Source organism: Hetaerina americana, unplaced genomic scaffold, assembly GCF_022747635.1.
Source record: "Hetaerina americana unplaced genomic scaffold, ioHetAmer1.1.p SCAF_68, whole genome shotgun sequence".
Lineage (NCBI taxonomy): Eukaryota > Metazoa > Arthropoda > Insecta > Odonata > Calopterygidae > Hetaerina > Hetaerina americana.
Genome location: NW_027287294.1, coordinates 469,646 through 492,910, shown reverse-complemented (window position 1 = coordinate 492,910; position 23,265 = coordinate 469,646). Strand labels below are relative to the sequence as shown.

The window sequence follows — 23,265 nt, the reverse complement described above, 5'->3', positions numbered from 1 at the left end:
ATGAAAACAAAAGAGGTGAAAAGAAGAGAGCTAGGGCACGTTGTGGGAAAGAATACTCTTCCAAGGAATTCACGTATGTGTACACATATTATTGTTTAGGGGAGGCGACTGACAGCTGAGGTCATTTGCGCCATTAGGGATGGACAGGAAAGAATCAAGGGTGGAGAGAAACCCGGCGTCGGCATTAGCCTGCTATTTACGAAAGGCGCCAAGGGGTTCACATTTAAATGTCCCATCCGACGGACGGCGTACTCACTCAATGTGTCCTCCACAAAGCACCTCCAAAGTAGGGTTCGAGATACTTCTTTTCAAATAAACCACTTAAAAATATTCAACGCCGCTGGGATTTGAACCCGGGCCTTCTGGGTGGGAAGCCAGTACGATAGCCACCGTAAAAGCTGGATCCCCATTTGTATATATATATATATATATATATATATATATATATATATATATATATATATATATATATATATATATAAACGCCAAACGTCTGATGATAGCGACAGTTATCATATATAGGTTTTAAAAATAATTATATGAAGGAATCGGTAGAGTGAAGCGAATGATAACATAGAGGAATGATTCGTTTGTTGGATGCCTACGCATACTCTCAGAAACCTAAAAATGTATGCTTATTCATTTAGAGTATGCTTTATCGTGTTCTTTCTCAAAATATTTATAATTATTAAAGGGAATACTGCAGAGTACATAATGGTGCATGAAAAGATGGGTTCAAATCACAATACGCAAAATCGACTTAGTCTTCCTTCGTCGTATTTTGTCTTCATAACTTGGTTAATTAAGTTAAAATTTGCAGATTTAATATGGTAATAATTAACTGTCATGAAGTATAATTTTAAAACCCACATAAAACTTATGACTGAGAAAAGTAACTTCTGCAGTTTGAACTTTATTGAAATGAATTTACGTTGATTGAGGCTACGTATAAGTTAATAATCAGGTCATTCAGGCATAACTTTGATTTCAAGCAAAGAAAGTTAATGGCACTTCTTTAAGCACATGCTATTAGGTAATCCAAGTCTGTCATTAATTAAATAAAATACATTTATTTTATAATTCTGGAAAGAAATCAAAGGAAGCATTATATTGTTCTTAGAAAATATAAGAGAATACTTCTTTAATTAAGAATGCAGCTATCCAATCGAAGGATTTGGTGTAATGGACTGACGTATAATTTAGTGAGGTAATAATACATTTTTCTAATCATTCAGGAAAATATTTATTAATCATAAGATATGCCTAGTTAATGTGGTAAAGACATTAATTTTGTTCCAATTACCAGATTGCTATAATCTTAATGTCAGCTTGAAAAAAATATGGCTAGTGTGAGGAAATTCATTTTCTATTTTTCGTCTAATTAATTTGAAGATGCAGATAGCTGAAATATTTATTTTAGGCTTGATATTTTGGTTCTTTCGTACTGCGATAAACATTATGAACTGTTTTATTCCGAGACTTAGCTGTTTTCAATATATTACCCAATGAAAGAACAAAAAAATCGATCAACTTTGGCAAGTGGTAGAAAAACTCTTAATCAATGTATGCACGGGAGTTAAAGGAGGTCTAATATTAGTTATCTGTAATGAACTAATTAACCAAAAAAATTATTACTATCATTTTATCCAAAGAAATGGTCCATGCATTTCTCTGCTCTACGTACTTCGGATTACACCGGTATGACCGAGTGCGTATCTCCTGCGGTATTATACCAAATGCGGAAGTAACTACGGTCAATTATTTGTTTATTATTTTAATATGTATTAACAGTTGTTTATTTGGTATATATATTATTATGCATCGACATAAACGCCCTGTGAGTCACCAAAAAGATGTATGGCAGGGGGTGCAAGCACCAGGTGGGAAGGGTAGGTGATGAGGGAGAATATGAGAGAGGAAGGGAAAAGAGAAAAATATTCAGTAAACATCAATGAAATAACGTGCAAAGTCCTAAAAATGCTGGAGTAAGACTGCAGTTCAAAAAAAGGGTCAATACACCTAACAAATTAGTTGTTTGTCATACGAAAAGAGGGATTAAAGAAGTACCACAACCATACAGAAGACTAAGATAATAAATGATACGATAGGCCTCCACTGTAACAAGACAGGCGATACAGAATCGGAAAGTAATGCATAAGGCGGTTGGATCTCGGCTGCAATGGAATAGTGCCCTCGGGTTCGCCAACCAGAAGTATTCGCTATCTCGTAACTAGTTCCAGGAGAAGAAACGAATAGCGTTTTCCTCTGTTATGCGTATCCCGGTTGTTGGAACGGTACACACCCTTTGAAGCAGGACGCTCCGTTTACGATGATTTGATCTCAATGTTGGGACGATTTGATCGCAATGTTGGATATCACTACCCACATATTTTTCTTAATTGCAATTTCCTCATCGTAATGCTCCGGAGTCTTCAGCAATTTAAATGCCCGCGGAGGGTGGGGTTGTGAGTGGGGTGGGGGGTGGGAGGGACACATTTTCATGCTTTGATCAACCAACGTGTGTGTATGTGTGTGTGTATGAGCACACGTGTGGAATGAATGAGATGAGGGCGAGAAATGGGATAAGGGATTTTCGATTTAACCTACCCCACTGCCTTAGTGCGGGAAGGAATGCCTTGTTGAAGACATTCCGTAAGACCACACTCACTCCAATTACAGCCTTCCACTGATTTCTCTGGCGGATAAAACCATGACATCGTCGGAGATTACTCGGTGGGGGTAAATACTTCTCCTCCGTGCCAGGTGGCCTTGAATAATTTCTCCCTTTTCTCTCTCTCTCTCTCTCTCTCCTTCTCTTCCTCCCCTCTCAAAACGATGGCTGTTATTATAGGGTTTCCACGAGCAGATGAAGGAGGGCGGGGAGGCGGATTGCAAGGGCACAGGGGTGGAATTAAACCCGCTGCCCGAACTGCTTCACGGGATCGGCAATCTCATGAGTGACCTTGTGTTCGGGAAAACCTGGAAGCGAGATGACCAAACATGGAGGTGGTTGCAGTCCCTCCAAGAGGAAGGAACTAAGCTCATCGGAGTGGCTGGACCCTTGAACTTTCTGCCATTCCTCAGGTAAATCCCTCTAGATTTATTTGAACGCCTTGAAGAGAGGCGATTTATCAGAGAGTTTAACCTTCGGGCGTCAAATGCATTTGAGTGAGCAAGATGGCGTCATAGAGTCGCATCTCATGGAAAATGCATCAGGACGACAATGAGATGCTGAATCTGATGCGGTGGTTGTCAACGCGTAGGTGTGACAACAGATTAATGCTGCGAATAGAGCCCCAACTTCCTAGCGAAGGCCTATATTAAATTCTCTCGGATGATATTTCCGGTTTAGTTAGTTCGTGGACTGAATAAATCTTATGTCGTCACAGTGCACCTCCTTCGTCATTTAAAAGTGGTGTACTGCTTGTCTTTTATTTGCAATCTTCTGGAGGATCTTTGCGAATTTTCCAGCTTGGACATATGTTACTGGTATTGGAGTGGGATTCATTAATCTTATTTTTTAGCTTATATATTTATTCGATTATAAAATAATCTCATTCAGTTGATTTGAATTGAGTGAGATAAATGCGGAATATTTTAATCGATAGAAATTATTGAATAGTGGTATACTAACGTCTACACTTATTAATGACCATATACTACCACTTATCAACCGATGTAAAATTATTTTTTACAGGAAATGTTTCGATACAATATTTTAAGAACAGAACCTGGTCAGTAATTACAAAATTTTTACCTAGTGGTGTAAGAGGTGCGGCTACGTTATGTATATAGTATGCCCAAATTCCACCTCATGACCGTTGAAACTGCGCTATCCGTAATTTTTTCGCCGGTTTTCTCTGCATTTTCCCCAGTATTTTTATATTTTACCAAACCCGATGGGCATTAAAGCAAAGACTCAAGAAATTGTCGTGTCTTCCAAGGTGTAACTAATGTCACCATTGCTAATAATAAGATAAGTCTTCGCTGAATAGTTGCAGTCATGTTTCATTAATTTCATTGAGCATCACCGTAGTCTCTTCTGATGGGCTTGATCGAAACTCTAATTGACTGGATAATTGTGGGAAATTTTTCCATCGTCACTCAATGTAGGCTTCTCGTTTTTCAGCTCTAGTAATGACTCCAATAACTCATTGCTTAAAGAGAATAACGGTGATGTAATTAAACATTTTTGAGCCGTCTGAATTAAGCGTAACTGTTAATGCCTGTTCACCATGGTTTTAAAGTTTTTTCACAGCGGAAGCAATTTGATGTTCAGAATTAAACTGAGGTTTTTTTTACCTCAGTACGAGTTTGAATGAAAAAAAACGAAAAAAGATAATCACGCTGAAATAAATGAAACATTGAGTAACCTAGGGGCAATATTACAGGATTGAGTTATTAAAGATAGATTTATTCTATGAGGAAAGTAACTAATCCCCAGGCATGGGGAAGAAGTCCCAGCACGACCATTGAAAGAGTACTCTCGCCATAGAATCATATGCAATGTGTTTTTATTGTAAGTTTAAGAACGCCAAGATTGGAAATAATCCACACTGTACATAAACGTAACAAATAAACAAGTTCCAGATACTGTTGATGAAATATAATTATCATTTCCATCCAGGAAATTTTCTGAATATTTTCATTGTCGCCGTCCTCATGTGGTTCCTAGTTATCCGAATTATTTTCACCACTATCCAAACAATTTTCCTAAGAGTAGTTTTTTTGGAACGAAATTGGCCCTAATCATGAACTAATTCGACAAATTTAGATCTACAGAATACCACGCAAGCCGCCACAAGGATGCGTGGTGGGGGATGTTAGGACACCACTCGTAAAACAATAAAAACAAATGCAAAACGAACAAATGCATGCGTATTCCACCCACTCAGACGCACAGATTCACACAGAACCCATTTTAACTTACACACATGCAATTACATATACGTAGTAGCAACTACTCTACGTTATCACATACACCTGCAAATGTACAGTTGTCTACAGAGCCCTTAATCTTTACTCTTACTATTATGACTTTGATTTATTGATATAAATCAAAGTCATAACATGCATATACAAATCTTATCTTTGTAGTCTAACCTACTTAAATATTGTGGGGCCATTGTAATTCCTTTTGTGTCATTTTTAAACTCGTTTTTTCTAAACCTTGCTAAAAGTCTCGCTTGCTCTCTTCGCATCTCAAGCGCCCCCCAGCGTAATTCCTCTAAAAGATCTGTTATAATCTTCTTATCGTTGGACATTTTGAAGAATCTGGCGGATTTCTCTGCACTTTATGTAATTATTTTTATCAACACTTTCTGCTAAGGATCCCAACTACTTACCGCGTATTCCAAGAGCCGCATACATTTTCCCACCACTCGTTTGATGAAGCCGGATTTCTTTAAGGCGGATCCTGCTATGTGCTCCCCATGAAAGACGTAGTGTTAGGACTACCCCCAAATATTTAACTTGATCTGCAGTAGTTTAGCATTAAAGCCTCTATTTCAGAATTTTTATCCATCTCTAATGGGAGTGAGGAGGTTCAAGGAAGACATGTACATGCGGTCATCCAATTAAAAAAAATTCTTTTGACCAAGTAGTTCCAAATAAAACTTGAGAGGCGAACAACATTCGCGGTGAATAAACGATTGAAAAAATAACAAATCATGGAATGGCAGACTTCCATTAACACTTCATATAAACTGTACGAGTTTTTAGGATGTCAATCGTTGATTAATATATAAACTAGTCTTTTGAAATAGGAAATTTATTCGTATCATATTCACGGAGGAGTTTAAATTACAAAGCGTCCTTCCAAAAGCATCTACGCATTGTCCTACCACAATAATGGCTCCCATGAAACTCTTTAAAAGTAGGAAAATTAAAGGCTATGAAATTCACAAACCTGAGCTCTCGACCTAAGAAGATAATGTACTAATCACCGAATGTAGCTTGATATCAATCACGATTTGTGAATCTTTCATTATCGATTAACCATTTTCTCGTGGTTTTTCAGGATCAAGCGGGACTTGGGAACGTGAGGGAAAGAGAAGCTAGGTCGGCGTCTTTGGTTGCTTTTCACAAGGAACGTCACTGCATGGAAGGCGCCTCGATAATGCATCTATTGATTGTTCACCTCAGGTGAAAACGCATGCAAAAGACAAACCGGTTTCGTCCGTAAGAGGAGCGTGCGTCCGGGTGATTGGATGCTGTGGGTCACTTCTGGGCACTCATCCGGCTGAGATAGAGGTGCAAGGGGAGAGAATAAACTGGAATATAGACTGGAAATAGTGCCCAGGACAATGGCAACCGTGAATACTGCCCTGTTTAAAATGAGTTGTGAGGCAAATACCATTGCGATGCCATTCGGATACTATCGAGTCAACCGATGCCCTTGATAGACAGATTGCCTTAAGCTGCAAGTTTTAATTTTTCTGAAAGATAAACGAAGGAGAAAATTCTAATTTTGAGTGATCCCGGTGAATGGTCAAGAATATAGATTTTTTAATTTTTGATGGAAAACGATGTATCTTGGAGGCTGCAGATTTTTTCAAATGAAAATCATGAAAGACGTGTTATTATCCTGAGTTGATTATTATGGTGACCTAGAAGTCAAAATATTTGCCAGAGTTATTGAATCTACTGCGGCTGTCGGATATACCATTCCATAGACAGGCAAGCCAATATAGCTTCAGAGATACTCTATTTATGATTGATATTAAATTAAGTACTTTCATATTATTTAATCACCTACGAGATACGTAGAAAGACCATTACCTTTTTCCAGCTGACTTAAAATAACCGGTATTTGTTGTCCAATCCTTGACAAATGTTTTAGTGGGTTCATTAAACTTTTTCTCTAAATGTACCCGTAAGGTTTTATATAACTTTAGTTAGTATAACATGCAAACATGTAACAAGCATGTAATTACTTTCATATAATGATCCACATGAACCTTACTTGGAGGACACATATGTTTAATATGATGCTATATGGGAGAAATTTTTATTAGAATTGCAGAATATAGCTTTGCACAAAATAATAGAAAATGCTACCTCACTTTAGTTCAGCCTCACATTGAATGCGCTGGAAGCACTTGAATTCCCCATATCTTAAAAATATGGGTACAGAATTGAAGAAAAAAATTGAGAGTAAAGTACTAAAAGTAGTAAAGTAGTACGGCTTTAATTCTGAAAGAGATGTATTGCGAAGGTAATCGTTCCATTTTGCTTTTGACATTGAGCAAATAAACGAAACCCTGCACTCAAACTATTTGTCAGACATTAATGATAATTTTTGGGAAATCGTAATCAATTCGCTTTGTCAATCCCGGTTGTCAATTCCTGAGATTAATAAATGAGTTGGTGCAAAAGAAATGTCATTCCTCACAAATTCTATTTCGTCTTAATCATTTCGGTTTCACACACCGCAGCATTTTTTTTGTTAAAATTTCACATTGAAACAAGGTATATGTCTTGCGCTTCTCCAGTACGGGTTTCAAATCAGTTTGAAGAAATATCACATACTCGCGCCCGCAGCAACGGACTCCGGTGCTGACATGTGTTACTTAAAACGGCATCCATCCCGCGGGATAACAATCCGCTATTTAGTATGCGTGTGGATACCCTTGAGCGGGAAGTATTGAATCACTCGACTTGCACGGCCATGCTCTTAACACTGGTTCCAGTTGAGATTACGTAGCCACGGAACAAATGAAAATTATCTACTGAATGGGGAAGAACGGGTAGGAATCAAGGAATTTTCGAACTTTTCTAGAAATACTGATAAAACGACTCGATTCGTAAATTTAGCCGTATTGAAAAATTTAAAATGAGCTCAAGGTTTTCGAATGAATGAATAAAAGAGTTATCGAGGTATTATGAAAAAGAAGCCTCTGAATCGATTTATTTTCCTCATTCACCGTTTTAAATACATATGAAACCGAACTCTCCCATTTTTTTTCTTATTAACCCTTCATGATAAAAGAGATCCCTCTTAATTTATTCAACCATCTAAAATTCAATTTCCTTAAAAAAAATTTTGTCAAAATTGATAAATTCTCTCAAAATTTATTGAAATAGCACCCTTGTGCGTAGATGCACCTCTGCCAGTGGGTTTTCCACGCTTCGTACGCCTTCTGGAAGGCGGCGCCTGGAATACTGCTAAACTCTCTCGTCACGGCCTTTTTTAACGCTTTCACCGAGTCACGGTGATGTCCTTTCAGCACGAATTTGCGACAGGGGAAGAGGAAGAAGTCTGGTGGGGAAATGTCTAAAAAATTAGGAACCTCACTGGGGTATGGGCGAGAAGCTGTTGGAAGGTCCGCGTGTGAGTTTCCTTCTGTTCGTCGGAGAGTAGTTGCGGCACCAATTTCGCACACACATTTCTCATACTCATGATGTAGGTCAAAAGTCTCTGAAAATTAATTTTAGAGATGCTAAGGTCATCAGAAACGATGCAAACGCTTAATCTGCGATCCCTGCTCAACAAAACCTTCACTCTTGCAAGATATTCGCCAGTTTTTAAGGTCAAAGTGCGTCCTGAACGTTCGGCGTCTTCAATATCTTCTCTACTCTCCCGAAATAACTTGTACCACTCAAAAACACCAGTGTTACCCATGGCGTAGTGTCCATAAGCTGCCTTCAGCATGCCATTACTCTCTTTGAAGATTTTTCTCAGTTTCACGCAAACTTTGATGGCGTAGAGCTGTTCCAATAACCGATTCAAGAGGAAGCGTGACGAGGTTACGTTGTATAAGTTTCGCAAACGAACGATCCGCACTCCGCAAATGCTAGGAGCCAACTGGCACCGGCCTTCAGCCTTTTCTGAGAATCCTCTCCTTCGGACCCAGCCAGAGAAGCCACCGCCCGTCCGTCTATCCGGGAAAATATAGGCGATGCTACTTTTGAGACAGATGCTATGCATGTACATACGAGTGTATACAACTTCCTCGAAGTGGAACCTCAGGCTATAAAATATACAGTGTACCATGTCCGTCCCTCGAATCTTCCCATTAATTGGTCCAGTATCAAAATCTTTTATCCCTAAAGAAAAATCTCGAATTTGAATGACAAGTTAAAAATGTGCTCTATTTTTGGGTAATACTGAATTATTTAGAAAAATCAACCTCTCATCGAAAATATATCACGCCTTCCATTAAAACCTATTAACAAGATTTGGGTGAGTCACAGGCGAAGAGCGGTATGGCCTCTTTTTGTTAATAAAAATTCCAAGTGCTAGATTGCATTCCTAATATATGCGGTGTATAAACTAGTTTAACTTTGGAACTAGTTTTTCCTCTAGACGTAGGCGCCTGGACACAGCCCCATTTCTCATTTTATTTAATAGAGAAGTGTTGTTTCAATTAGCTGTTCCAAAGGTAAGCTCAAATATCTTCATACCAGTAAACTTTTGTTTTTCCGCTGTCGCAACTATTTTTTATCGCTTAGGACGTTTGCCAAAATGCTGAATAAGCCACTTGATCAGGGAGGGGTCCACAAGCGGTGAAGAAAACTGAACTGCTGTTAGTTAAATCTGTATCTAACTAGATAAAGATGTGTCGTCTAAGATCTGGTTAAGGTAATCTTTGCGGAACAAGATATAGACATCCAAACCATTGACAAAACGGCGCTGGGGACGTGGTCCCAATTCGTTATCATTTGTAAGAGTTGGATTCGTCATTGAGTGGCTGAGTCAGTCATGAACAACCGGATTTAGGCACATTTTACAGACGATACCTTTGGGTATCTGCCCTTGAGACGATATTTGCTGAATATGGGCCATACCTAGCGTCCGGATAAGACATGCCTTCGAAGCAGTGGGAAATATTCGCATTGGGTGAGAGAGAGAGATGGCCTTAGTAAAAGCACCTTAAAAAATATTTAAGCCTCATGTATTTAACTGTGGGGAAGAGTAAGAAGACGGGGAGTCGGGGTAGTTTTTCGAGCACGTTTAGAGTATTTGAATCGGCCCCTTTAGAAAGTTGTGAAATCGTTTCCGGAACTCGATAGGGTCAACGGGTAAACACGTGTGAAGCCTTGCTTTAGGTTTTCACGTTACCTTCAATTTGGAGAGGGCAATACTCAAATTGAGGGTTTATCAAGCACTGTTACAGTGAATTATATAAGAAGTAATGGTACTCTAGATATGCCCTGCAATATCATTGTCAGAACATAATCGTCTTGGAATTGTGTACGATTTGTGACTGGTGCGCATTAGTCATTGCCTGAGGAGAGTTGGACAAAATAATTTCACCGAATGTGACAAATGAACCAATGAACGCGCAGTTTTTGTCTTTCAGTGACCAAATCACTTTTTATCACTCACTCCCGACGTTTGCCAAAATGTTTATTGATGAAGAGATATAGGGACAGGCCAGGGAGAAGTTGGAGATACTGTGTTCTGAATAATATGAGAGTGCGCGGAGCGATAAAAGAAGACGCGCAATAATGGATGAGATAGAAAAGGCAGGCGAGGAAAACCGACCCAAGATAAATTTGAGAAGACATAAGGAGAAGAAAACTCAGAACGTCTGGGCTACGCGCTTTATCTTGCTTATCATATTATACCAACAATTGTAAAATTTCCGTCTCTGCAATATGACTCGGGCAGAATGAAGACTGGATTAATTGAAAGTTCTTATAAAAATTAGTCCATTCAATTGCATCGCAGAAAGTAAAAACAGAAAAAAGATACAGGGTTCGTCCGGAAAATAAGTGTACTGCTCAGGAAAAAAAATTTATTACACTTTTACATATCTTAAGCTAATATTCCTCAAAATAGGACCCTTGTGAGTCGATACACTTGTTCCAGCGGCGTTCCCATTCCTAGGAACGCTCCCGCGAAGGCATCATCGGGAACCTCTCGAAGACTCGTCGTCACGGCCTCTTCTCTGCCCTCCACGAACATCTTGTGCCACCGAAAGATCATGTTTCTGGACATGGCTGACTCCCCGTAAGCCTGGTTAATCATACCGACAGTTTCGGTAGACGATTTCCCAAGCTTTACCGCAAATTTGATGGAATAACGCTGCTCCAAAAACTTCGGCATCGCGTTCCGTGACGTGGGTCGAGCGTGGAGGTTCGCGTTAACAGAGCTCCTCCCTACACCACAGCTCAGAGCCGACTGTCTTTTTCAGCGTCGCTTGCCAACATACCCCCCTCCAATCGCAGCCCGTCAGAGCGGTGCTGGGCGCGCCTGGAGCGGCGCGCCCAGCCCAGGAGTCAGTACACTTATTTTCCGGACGAACCCTGTACATATTGGGAAAGTTAAAAGTTTCAGGCTTAACTTGTGAAATTCCTTCATGACGAGGGTAAAAAATAACAGAAACTTTGCTCTTCTACACACTTTTAATGCCCTACGACGATGGTTTCGATGCTGCGCATAATCGTCAGGTGATCGAAACCATGGTCGTAGGACATTTAAAGTGTGTGGAAGTGCAAGGTTTCTGGTATTTTTTACCCTTACATCTTGGGAAAATAAATGTGATTCCTTAGGTGTTAAGTTCTTAGAACCTAGGATATACAGAAGCATGAGAATATCTCATTAAAGACAAATATAAGATAGAAAAAGATTTTTTCTTTCAGTATCTTTTGCAATGTTTAGATTCCTTCAGGAGGTCTTGATTGATTTGGTTGAGAACAAATTTTAACAAAGGAAACCAGTTTATATTCTTCAGTATTTTGTTGAATAAAATGCGATTATTTTTCAGCAGTTATACATTTACTATGGTCTATGTCATATATATACTATGTCATGTATGTATATATATATATATATATATATATATATATATATATATATATATATATATATATATATATATATATATATATACCACGATTGTACGGAAAAACTCACACGAGCGGCACAATAATGGGCTGACACAATATAACACAAATAGAATAGAATAGCAACATTTAAAAGGTTGCTATTTAAATGTTGTTTAATTGGTTGTTATTTAGTTGCCTTTTAAATGTTGATATTCTATTCTATTTGTGTTATATTGTGTCAGCCCATTATATATATATATATATATATATACTCATATATACAGAAACAGATATAAGGAAAAGGGATAGGAACACAATTGTGTTCCTATCACATATATGTCCCAGGTCCCTCGTAAATTTCCCCTTTGAAACATTCCGACACTGTTTATTTGCAATAGTACCATAGAAATTCCTCTAAGAACTCAACCGTTTTGTCTCTGCCTATATATATATATATATATATATATATATATATAGGCAGAGATATATATATATATATATATATATATATATATATATATATATATATATATATATATATATATATATATATATATATATAGGCAGAGACAAAACGGTTGAGTTCTTAGAGGAATTTCTATGGTACTATTGCAAATAAACAGTGTCGGAATGTTTCAAAGGGGAAATTTACGAGGGACCTTGGGATGAGGGTCGAATTCTTCAGCCGCACGATCTCAGTAGAGATGACAAAAACATCTTGTCCGCAGTGAATTTCACGTAAACATTCGTTCGAAAATTTTGATTAACGCTCATTATCACCGAACTAACCATTTTAACCGTTTGCCTTTTTAAATTGAACATAATTAGTTAAGAAAATACAAAATTCTTCTACGTCGCTTCTGGGTGATCAGCTTATGCATCCAAAATTACAAAAGGGATGTAACCGTCATTGCCCTCTCTGTATTGCTTATGTTTTAGAGTTATGAATAAATAGGCTGTATACGTCACTCTAAAGGCTCTCTTTGGTCAAACGGTCGCGGTGTTATCGTATTAGGTTATGCTTTACATTTTTGCCCGCATTTAAATAGAATTACTGGTTTTTAATGGTGAAAACATTGTGGAGTTGTTTTCAAAGGTTATGTCGTCATGTCTTTTTGTTTCTAACGATTTTTGGTTATAAAATTCAATTCTTAACTGTAATCGGGCCTCAATAATCTCATTAAATTCGTTACTAAATGTGAATTTTTTCATTTATTCCACTGAATTCGCGTTTTTGAAATTCGCACTAATTTTAAAGAGGGATTGTAAGAGATAGTATAATGTTGTCCGTTAAAATCTTCCGATGTCTCCTCGCCAAACCCCTCCCTCATTAATGCTACGGTCAATCAACTTAAGTTATATTTTTTTATTTTTAGTCTTCTCTAAGCGTAGTTCAGTTCTGCTGGGACATTATGTTTTCCCTATATATTTTTCATTTTTGTTTAATTAATAACTTTCTAGTTTTCCATTGATCATACCTACTTAGACCTTAATCTATTCTAATAAAAACGGCATTTTCTAAGTCTAAATTTACCGAGTTAATACATTTACTATACTGTCATTCTTTGTGTTATTTTCGTCTTTTATGAATCTCTTTCGATTCGATTATTATTTTTCTTGTCTAATAGTACGAAACGATTTTCTTTTCGGAAAGCCCTGCCAGATCTTGCACTTTCTCCATGTTTCTGTGAACACTCTTTATATCCTCGTAATACTCTTCATACCTCGTTCCTTCCACTTGATTATTACCCTTGCTGTCCTTCAACCCTTGCCAAACTATAATATAGTCTAACTGATGCACTTTGTCAACTCGCGTTTGCTTGCTTGAAACTATTGTGTTAGCTACAATTGAGATATTTTTCTACAAAATCCCAATTCTTTCTTCCCTATCCCGTTCCTAAACCGTAATGCCATACCCAAATTTCATCACCCTCCCTCCCTTCTTCTACCACCATATTCCAGTCCTCTCTCACTCTTTGAGTTCTTTCTTTCAAGTTCACTCAAAATCATCGTGTAGTTCTCATATACGCCTACTTTTTCTTGCCTGACTGCATCCTACGTTTTTGCATAGCACTGCTGTCATTCTTCGCTCTTTCTCTTACCCTCCATTTCTTCATGATCTTCGCTCGAATAACCTTACCCCATTCCAAGTCACATTAACCTTCCCCGACATACCTACAGTTATACTATACTATGGTATACTACGGGTACCCGCATAGTTTTCCTATCGGGGATTGAGATGGTGCGGTTGCTATCGTACTGGCTTCCCACCCGGAGGGCCCGGGTTCAAATCACGGCGGTGTTGAATATTTTCCAGTGGTATCTCGATCCCTACTTGAAGTGCTTTGTGGAGGGCACTTTTAGTGAGTACGCTGTCCGTCGGATGGGACGTAAAGCTGCGGACCCCTTGGCGCCTTTCGTAAAAAGTAGGCTAATGCCGACGCCGAGTTTCTTTCCAACCTTCATCCTCCCCTGTCCATCCCTAATGGCGCAAATGAACTCAGTTGCCGGTCGCCTTCCCTAAATATTACTACTAGTTTTCCTTTCAAGTTCCTTCTTGATATTTTTTCCCGTAACCCAGCATCCTCCTAACCTAACAGGACACTATTGAAACGGTAACGGTCCTTCCTCTGTCTGCTTCTCGTTCGCGGCCAATTTTTCTGAGCAAGGATTTTCTGTGATGCAGATCTCGGAGGCCTTGACCGGTGTCCCCACGGTTCGTCCCCGGGGGTACGACACATGATTCAGTGGGTCAGTAGCAGCTATGGGAGTCCCATAGTTGCTCGTGTTCATAATCAATTATGGCCGTAATGATTGAGGAATTGTGGGAGGAATATTTCAGGTGGTTGGTTATCTTTTGCCTTCCACATTACTTTTTTATCGTGACACTATTGCGGCGGAAATTCTAAGATTATGCTGACGCCAATTTTAAGCCGAAAGTGGCTTCGAAGTAACCAAGTGAGTAATGGCGACTGACGCATGCCAAACACCATGGCCACAAAATGTCGACAGTTCTCCGACTCAGCCTGGTAGATCGTAAGACGAGTTAACGGCCCAAATTCCCCACCCACCCGCAAGTGTAGTCTACATGTGTTGCTTCAATGATCAATAGTTATTTTCTTTTGTTTTTCGCCCTTATTCCGATACTATGAGTTATTATGAATCAATTTTTCATAGCGTTTTCGAATAGTTTAATTTATTTTAGTTTCCTGCCTATATTGAAACAATGGTGGGAGGACATAGAATATACAGGAGCGTATAATACTTACTTTAATTACGTTCTATCACTCATCACTTGCTTTATAAATATATTATATTCCATCTTTTTAATTTCAAATTAAACATTGAATTTTAAAAAAATTCTTCCTCAGGAATGCTTCACAATTCAAAAGACTTCAATTATTATTTCTGTCATTCTAAATGCATAACTCAAACCATGGACATTAAATGACGACTTTTAATTAAATGTTTTCCGGAATTCCTACTGCGTATTCAGTATATTTGCAAAACTCAAAGTTTCGTTTTACGTGCCGCTGACGCCCTAGACACTCATGCTCATGTCCCTTACATCAACGTAATTATGATCTTTTCGGAGTCAAATGAACTATTCCCTATTAAAACCTTCAATAAAATCTTGCATAACTAGTTAACTACATGCTAATAATGCTACAAAATTATCTTATAATGCTTTGGCTAATGACATTCGAAGTTTTTGTCGCCGTAATCTTTCATAAATATTTAATGGATTTCCAGCGAACTACCACAAATTTTACAGTGGTTATTTTTGCAATAGCAAAAGTCTGTAATTTTGGTCGTTACGGGTGGGTTGCTTAAATGCTGATCAAATCTTAGAATTATCCTCTATCACTTAAATGGCCACACCACTGGCGTCAAGATGCCATCACATCCACCTTACTGACGCAGACATGCTGTCTGGAAAGCCTTTCGGCTGACTGCTACTCTTCGATTTATTTGGCATGGGTGACCATACCAGTTTCTCAGAACAGGATCGCGGGAACGTATAAACTCTTTGATCTGGTTAAGGATGAGAAGAGGCTAAGTCGACGTATAAAACCTTGAGGTATAACGAACCCTCAAGAGGAAGAAAAGAGCCTTAGAGTGGCAAAAAATCTGAAACTTCTACAAGGGCCTTTTCGGATTCTACAAATAATGGTAAACTAATATGATGCATTGAGTGACTTTTATTGTTCTATTTTATTGTACACCTCTTCATGAACGGAAAGTGTAATTTCAATTCTTCTTGAAAAACAATTTTCATTTTTATTTTTCGATGACATTAATTGGTAATATGTTTTAATCTTTCAATTAACTCGTCTTTCTGGTAGATTGCCTTTCGAAGAGCATCGCCAGAAAACGTATTCCCCATTTTTAAACTTCACTGAGGTACTACGAATAAGGAACTCGTAGCCATGGAACATTTAAAATATAATTGAAGAATGGTTTTGCACTTCTTATACTCTAATAAGAGAAATTATTACACGCGTGTGTACGAAATATTTCTTGAAAACGGCTCAAATGATTATGCATGAAACTTCACAATGTTTCGTGGTTTTTGGTATGGGTAATTCATGGAAGAGGGTTACAACTTTGCGATGATTTCCTTAGGGAGTGAAATCGTGAAGTAATTGTAGGGAAGAGAAGTGATTGTATGAATCCATGTTAATTTTCTGACAAAAATGGCTCTTTAAAATTTTAATAAAACTCCATTTATTCAGGTTTGGGAACTTAACTTAGTTATGCCCTATTTTCCACCTACATATTCATTTCATCGAGAAGCTTCTAATAACTTAAAGAGAACATCGCGTGTGAGGAATCGTAGCCCAGATTTTCTTTGGTTCAATTCACGTCCGATGGAACATACCCTCTATGTTTTTGTAGGTTTTTTGGAGAGTTTGTTACTTTCGAGTTTCGCTGTATTTTTGATGTGAAATTATAAAATGGAGGAAAAAATTACGAGTTATTTTGAAATTGAGTAAATGTGTTTAGTTAGTGGATGTTTCAGGAAAAGTGAACCGCGCACCATAAAGTGTGTGAATTTTGCAAGCTGTTGGGCTGAGTGCTATATAATTTGGCTTCTTACCTATCAAGCCAGCCATTGGGTAGATTATGTGTTTGCGTGGTAGATTATACTAGGGACAGTGTCCTGTTAAAAACACTATTTAGGAAGATAACCACCCTAATCATTTATTCTGAGAAATGTTGATGCACAAGAGTGAAGGAATTAGTCCTTCCAATTGCGGAACCCGGCTCATTAGGCTGTGTATTGGTCGTCATCTCACGAAATCCTTGCAAAGTGGAACCATCGGCACCAACACATAAGATGCATGAGACATTTTTGGTGGCTGACATATAAGATGCATAAGAAGACACCTGAGATAACCGAACCAGTTAGTGAGGGGATTTCTTAGTTCGGGGCGATTTTGAGGACAGGGAAATTAGAAAATATAAAGCGAACGATGGAGAGAGGAAATATAGATTTTCCAGGGTTGTGTGTGGGGTGAGATGGTAATTTATCGGTGATTACTGAGGCAATAATTATGATTTAACGTAAAGTGGAGAGGAAGAAACTTAGTAAGCGTAGAGCAGGTGAGGAATAAAATGTTATTAATAGAATTAAAAGATGAACCAACGAAGTTGGAAAGGAATAGACATAGACATATGAATAGTTAGAGGAAACGAGAGAGGGGTGAGGGTGATCCTAGGAGGAACCATTTGATAGTGAAGGGGGATCAGAACGCGGTGGTGGACGAAGAGAGAAATATGAATGAGGTAGAACATTAAGGTTTGGAAACAAGGAATGGTCAAAGAAAGAAAACAATGAAGTTATTCAGGAGTTATAGTTTAATCATATGGAACACCTAGTTTAAACACCACACTAGACAAAGATGTGTGCAAAAATGCCGGTGTATTCAGAAAGATGTTAGCTAGACTAAGAGTACGCATAAATCAAATTTAGGCATAGATTTGAAAACAAAATAATCAATTATCACCGATTCCCAGCATATGATGTGATTTCCGATGATAATTGTGTATTAATGAAGTGTAACATCAAATTTGAAAGAGAATAAAACAGGAAGGAGGGGGTATATGAGTGAGGAAAGGAAGGCAGGTTCATTATAAGAAAAATGTAAATGAGAACAGAAAAGAGCTATCGAAAGCCGCAAATTAAACTATAGAAACAGTTAATAGAAAAAAGACTAAGAGAACAAGTGTTACTGAGGATTAATTTGAAGTTCGGGGTGGTCATTTGGGTGGAGGAAGGGAAGCGGTACGCATGGTGCCGTAGCAGTAATGAGGACACTATTAGAAAGTAACATAAAATAATATCGATTGTATTGTTGTTGTTTTTGTCCTAAGATTTCGAGAACGCGTTCATTAGAATAACTTGGCTGGAATTAGTGACTAGGTTACAAAAAATATAAGAGAATATTGGAAGGATGGGAGAACTTCCCTTTAACTCGTACATGTATCAGACTGCTTAGGTAGCCGTTGCAGTTAGAGAGTCGTAATTGGCAGTGCTATGAAGAGGAATAAAACAGGGCTATTCATTGCCACACATGATTTTCAACTTAAAGTTAGATATTAAAATAGTAGGGTGGCAGTAAGAGTGGAAGAGATATAAAAAGGAGAATTGCGTCAGAGAAAAGAGCTTTCACGAGAAGAAGAAAAATATTAGCATAATCGCTTATTAAGGTAATTTAGAAAATACTAGTGAAAATATTGCCATCAGTTATGTTTTTTTACGCTTTGTAAATTTGATCGATGAAGTAAAATGGGCGGTTTGGAGCTTTTTTGGGATGTAGAGAAGGATAGAGAATGTGAAATAAACGGATAGGAAATCAAACGAAGCACGACTACCTTGCATGACAAGGAAGTAGAGAGCGTTTTTTTTGTAAAAACTACTAAGAAAGAAGCAAAAATGGATGCAGAAAATGTTTATTGGCGGTGGGATACTAAAAGCTGATACAAAGGAGGACGTTAGGCAATGTGAGGTAAAGCTATGAAAAGGTTATGAATATTGGGCGAAACGAAGGGAGTTATAGCGTGTGTGTAATTGGAAACAGTTTATTGCAGTGTGGTGTGTCAGGTTTTATCATGTAAGGCGAGGCTAGGAAATATAGGAGTGTACAATCTACACATTACTACATTTCCTTACAAGACTTTACAAGTATATATATGGTCTTATGATCATGAAAAACGAAAACGTTGGTAGCTTTGAAATAACTTATCCGATGGAAACAAAAACTAAGAAAGGATATCATGTAGCAAATCATTAAAATTTGATGATTAGGTGTAAAATTTAGCAAAAAGAATGGATGCTTACGGGAGGGATTTAAAGAACAAGTAATGAATTTGGAGAAGATTTGGAGTATTTCAATCAGACATGATGGACAAACAAACACGTAATATGTAAAACAAAAGTAACATTACGGGAAGCAATTATTATATCGATCATGGCATACTCTATCGAAAAAACAGCATAGAAGGACAAAGCAAAACAAAAAATGTAATTTTATAAATGAGCGTATTACGAAAGGCAGCGGTGAAGAGAAGGCGGAAAAGCGATTCTAGTGAGGTATTTAATTCAAATGCCTCCCATAATAGAATAGGGAAGTAAACGGAATTTTGAGTGGAACGAATATGCACACAAGATTGAAAAAAGCTATAGTAAAGATAACAAGAGATAGAAAAAAGAACTGAAGAGGAAAGAGAAGCATAGGTTACCTCTCCAGATACTATTAGCGGAATAAAATGTATTTTTCAGAGAGAAAAGTCAGAAATACCTTCGGAGAAGAAGGCGAAGAACGTGGCACGAGATTATCAATGAATCCGGTCTCAGATCAAACGCCCCTAGATTGGAGAAAAGCCAAATTTCTTCTCTAGTGGAATTCCTTACTTACATTAAAACTGCTTTCCTGGCCTCCTGCCGACTTCACTGAGACTTGTCCCAAATGCGAAATATTCGCTAGGTCTCAATTCAGCCCAGCGCCCAGTCTTGCTTGCTTCAGCTGATGAGTTTCATGTACGTCATAAATGTTTTGCAATGTTATGTGGAAACATAACGCCTGGAATGGTGCGGTGTACCACAAGCGGGGATGCCAATCAAATTGCCGTCTTTCCAGGATACGATACGGTCTCCAAGAAACCTCAGCCTCGTTTATTTTCGCTTCAGAAGTCCTATTTATCTTTCCGATAGTACTTCCCACGCATCGCACTGATACTAAGGAATACTCGTGCTGAGTGACACCCCTTTGTGGGATAGGTTTATTATTTGTGCTTTAAGTAATAGACGCGAAATTATCGCCCTAATCTAACTGAGATGAAGCATGCGTGGTGAACTTGGTGCTCTCGGTGCAGTAGTTAGTGAATTTAGAAGTTTATGGTAAGCTGAATCAGTGTATAGTTTCTTGCTCGGTAGAATGTGTGACATTGGCAAAATGAGCAGCTGTTTATTATGTTTCAAGCATAAAATAACAAAGCACGAATGAACTGGATAAAATAATGCAGTCGGTGTTCCCCCAAAACTTAATGGAACACAGTTCGTTATTTGGGATTTGTGCTGTACCATTTCCATAATTTTCGTGACTCTCTCAAAATAAAACTCAAATTTTCCTTTTAGTAATATAGAAATGTACCAATATTTAAATTTAATTCCTCATACGAGGAATTCATTAGTGAACCACAATTCAAGCCAAGCATTGATTACGTGTAATATCCAACTTAATAAAAAAAGTTGGTAGTAGTAAATAGACATTTATTTGATAATTGGTCGTTTGTACTTTACGTAATCGATTAATTTCATAATGGAAAATTTATTTTTATCATTTCACTGTGTTTTATTTGGTCACGGCCCTGGTTTCGACTTTCAACGTTATCATCAGGTACTGACTCTTGCAGAAATCAACCTTTATGTATGCTATACTCAGGAAGAGGGGGAGAAAAAGAGTTGGTCATAAGGGGAGCGGGATATGGAATTGTTTGTAGGTAAGATAGCGTAATGGAAGTAAGGGTGGAAAGCGGCAGGATCATGCCCATAGGGAGTACTTTTTTCAAATGGTGAAGTAATGCGAGGGGACGGGTAAGCTGTACATTTACCATAGTAGCGAGTCCCTTTACATACTTCGGAGGTCAAGGGAGAAGAGAGGGAGGGAGGTGGGGGAATAGAAGGTGTTTGTCTCAACCGCAGTACATGTACTAAGGAGCGGAAGGTTGGCAAAAATTCGTTAAAAATATTCTCCTTCGAGTGTACACAATTTAAACTTTCCAACTGATATTAATTATCAAATCTCAGTCTTTTTTTCATATTTAAAGTTATTTTTTTTCATTTCAATTATTGTTTCATTTTCATAGTTGAAAGTTATAATTATCAATTATAAAATAGAAATTTATTCATAAAATAAACTTATTTGTCATGGAATTAGTGCCTCGAAAATTTTCATAACACGGCCGTATTTTATTCATGTTCTTTGTGTGCGAAACACAATTCAAATGTGGTAACTTCAACGCCTGACCAATTTTTACGAACCAAGTTACAGAATAGACGGTAACGTATTTCGTGTGGTTTTATATGTTAAGAAAAAACGTGTACTCAGTGCTTTTTACCATGCAAAATTTTCTCATCAGAAGTATTCCTATTCAATATTTTTCCATCTTGAATTGGAATACTTCTGATGAGAAAATTTTGCATGGTAAATAAGCACTGAGCGCATGTTTTTTTCTGGAAAAGGAACCTTTTATAAAATATTTAATTGTTGCATCACGTTGATTATTTGCATAAAAAAGGTAAAGCTTTTGAAGAGGCAATTAGCATGGGAATGAGGTGGGGGGCAATGAGGGGATTTTGGGAGAGGGGAGCAGATCTGATAAGCGGACATGTTTTGCATCGGAGCCGTTGGCAAGTACTGGGAAATATGAAGAAATTTGTCAGGGGGGCGCCAAATGGTTGGTGGATCTCAGAATGTTCTCAAATCAACGGGTCATCTCTATGCGATAGAGGGGCATTGGGGCAGTAGAGATGAGGTAGCGTCATTATTGTGTCAAATTTACGCGATGAATTTACACACGAATATACGTACAATTATATTAATAATTAAACGTTGCATCGTGATTTTTAGCTTGTAGGAAGTAATTTCTTTGATGATAATGGACTTGACGAGGTCAAACTAATCAAAAAGGCGATAATCACGTGATTTGAGTCTAATAATAGTCCAGATTCAGCATTTCATTGAAATACCATACGAGAGACATTGAACTCCACAGTGAATTAAATTTGGCGATTCATCTCTGTCACTCCAACAAGTTTACATGTAAACGAGGCAGTTCCTAAGCGGCATTAATTCGTAAGAAACTCCCCTAGACTAGATCAGGCACAAAAAGTATGAACACGTCTGGCCTATGCAACAGTTAAAGCCGCGGTACTGTTAGAGTTATTCTGAACTTTCAAAGTGCTGGAATATTTCTATTACACAACATGAAGAGTATATATGAAAATAATATAACTAGGAATCTTTAGTATTCAATTAATTACGAAGCTAAAAATATGTAAGTTACAAGGCTTTCATTTGTACTGTTATAAATAATTGTTTATCCCTTGACCATTCATGTATGCCTGTACCCAATGCCCTTGAGTAAATGCTCTCCTCCTCTATCATATTTGAATTTTCTATTCTTGTTTTGATAATTATTTTTGCTGGAAGACCTATTGGTAATACTTGAGGTTTCCCGACATTCCGACTACATAGGCCTTATTGCATCCTATTTTCATTGCTGATGCCTCACAACAATCCTTACACCATGGTATAAAACCATGGGATCTGGGTACAGCATGATGGCCCATGCATAAGGATTGTTCTGATATTTTGACCCTTCAATTAACTGGATTTGTAAGATGTTAAATTGACGGGGATTGTGAGTTGACGATACCCTTTACTATTAGAAAAGATAAATAAAATTTTTGCTTGAAGGTAGCCGACCATGACCGACCACAAAAAATCTTGGTCGAGTGAACGCAAGTATTGAGCCAGAAAATATTTGATTTGACCTAAACTACCGAGCTGAATCTATTTAAGTCAACGCGAGACACTAGTGAACTTTGTGTAAATACTTAGGTTTACAATATAATTTTCATTGTTCATGCCATCAACAATCCTTACACCACGATATAAACCAAAGGAACTGGATACAGAATTATAGCCCTGGTATTTCTACCTGCCACAAAAAATATATTAAAAGCACGAAATTTAAATGTGGACATTATACTTAGAAATCAACACATGTACAATTTGATTTGTTCTTGTCTGAAAATGGTTACTAATTAAATAAAACTTGAGATGAACAGGTGTGAAAAATAGTGTTAAGTTTCCTGGGAATATGTGGAATCATACGAGGGTCATCCGGAAAGTAGTACCCGTTCGTGCCGCATGAAGTGCTGACGACGCGAGTAGCCGCTGGACGAGGTCAGATAGCTTC

The 23,265-nt window shown here is 37.9% G+C and overlaps 1 protein-coding gene across 1 annotated transcript in view; it reads left to right on the top strand.

The window, feature by feature from the left end:
* Positions 1 to 23,265, top strand: part of phtm (cytochrome P450 enzyme phantom) — a 63,531-nt gene that overhangs the window by 20,828 nt on the left and 19,438 nt on the right. Inside the window, exon 3 of the mRNA XM_071594716.1 lies at positions 2,852 to 3,084. Within this exon, the coding sequence (XP_071450817.1) occupies positions 2,852 to 3,084 (233 nt within the window). The remainder of the gene's footprint in view (positions 1 to 2,851; positions 3,085 to 23,265) is intronic.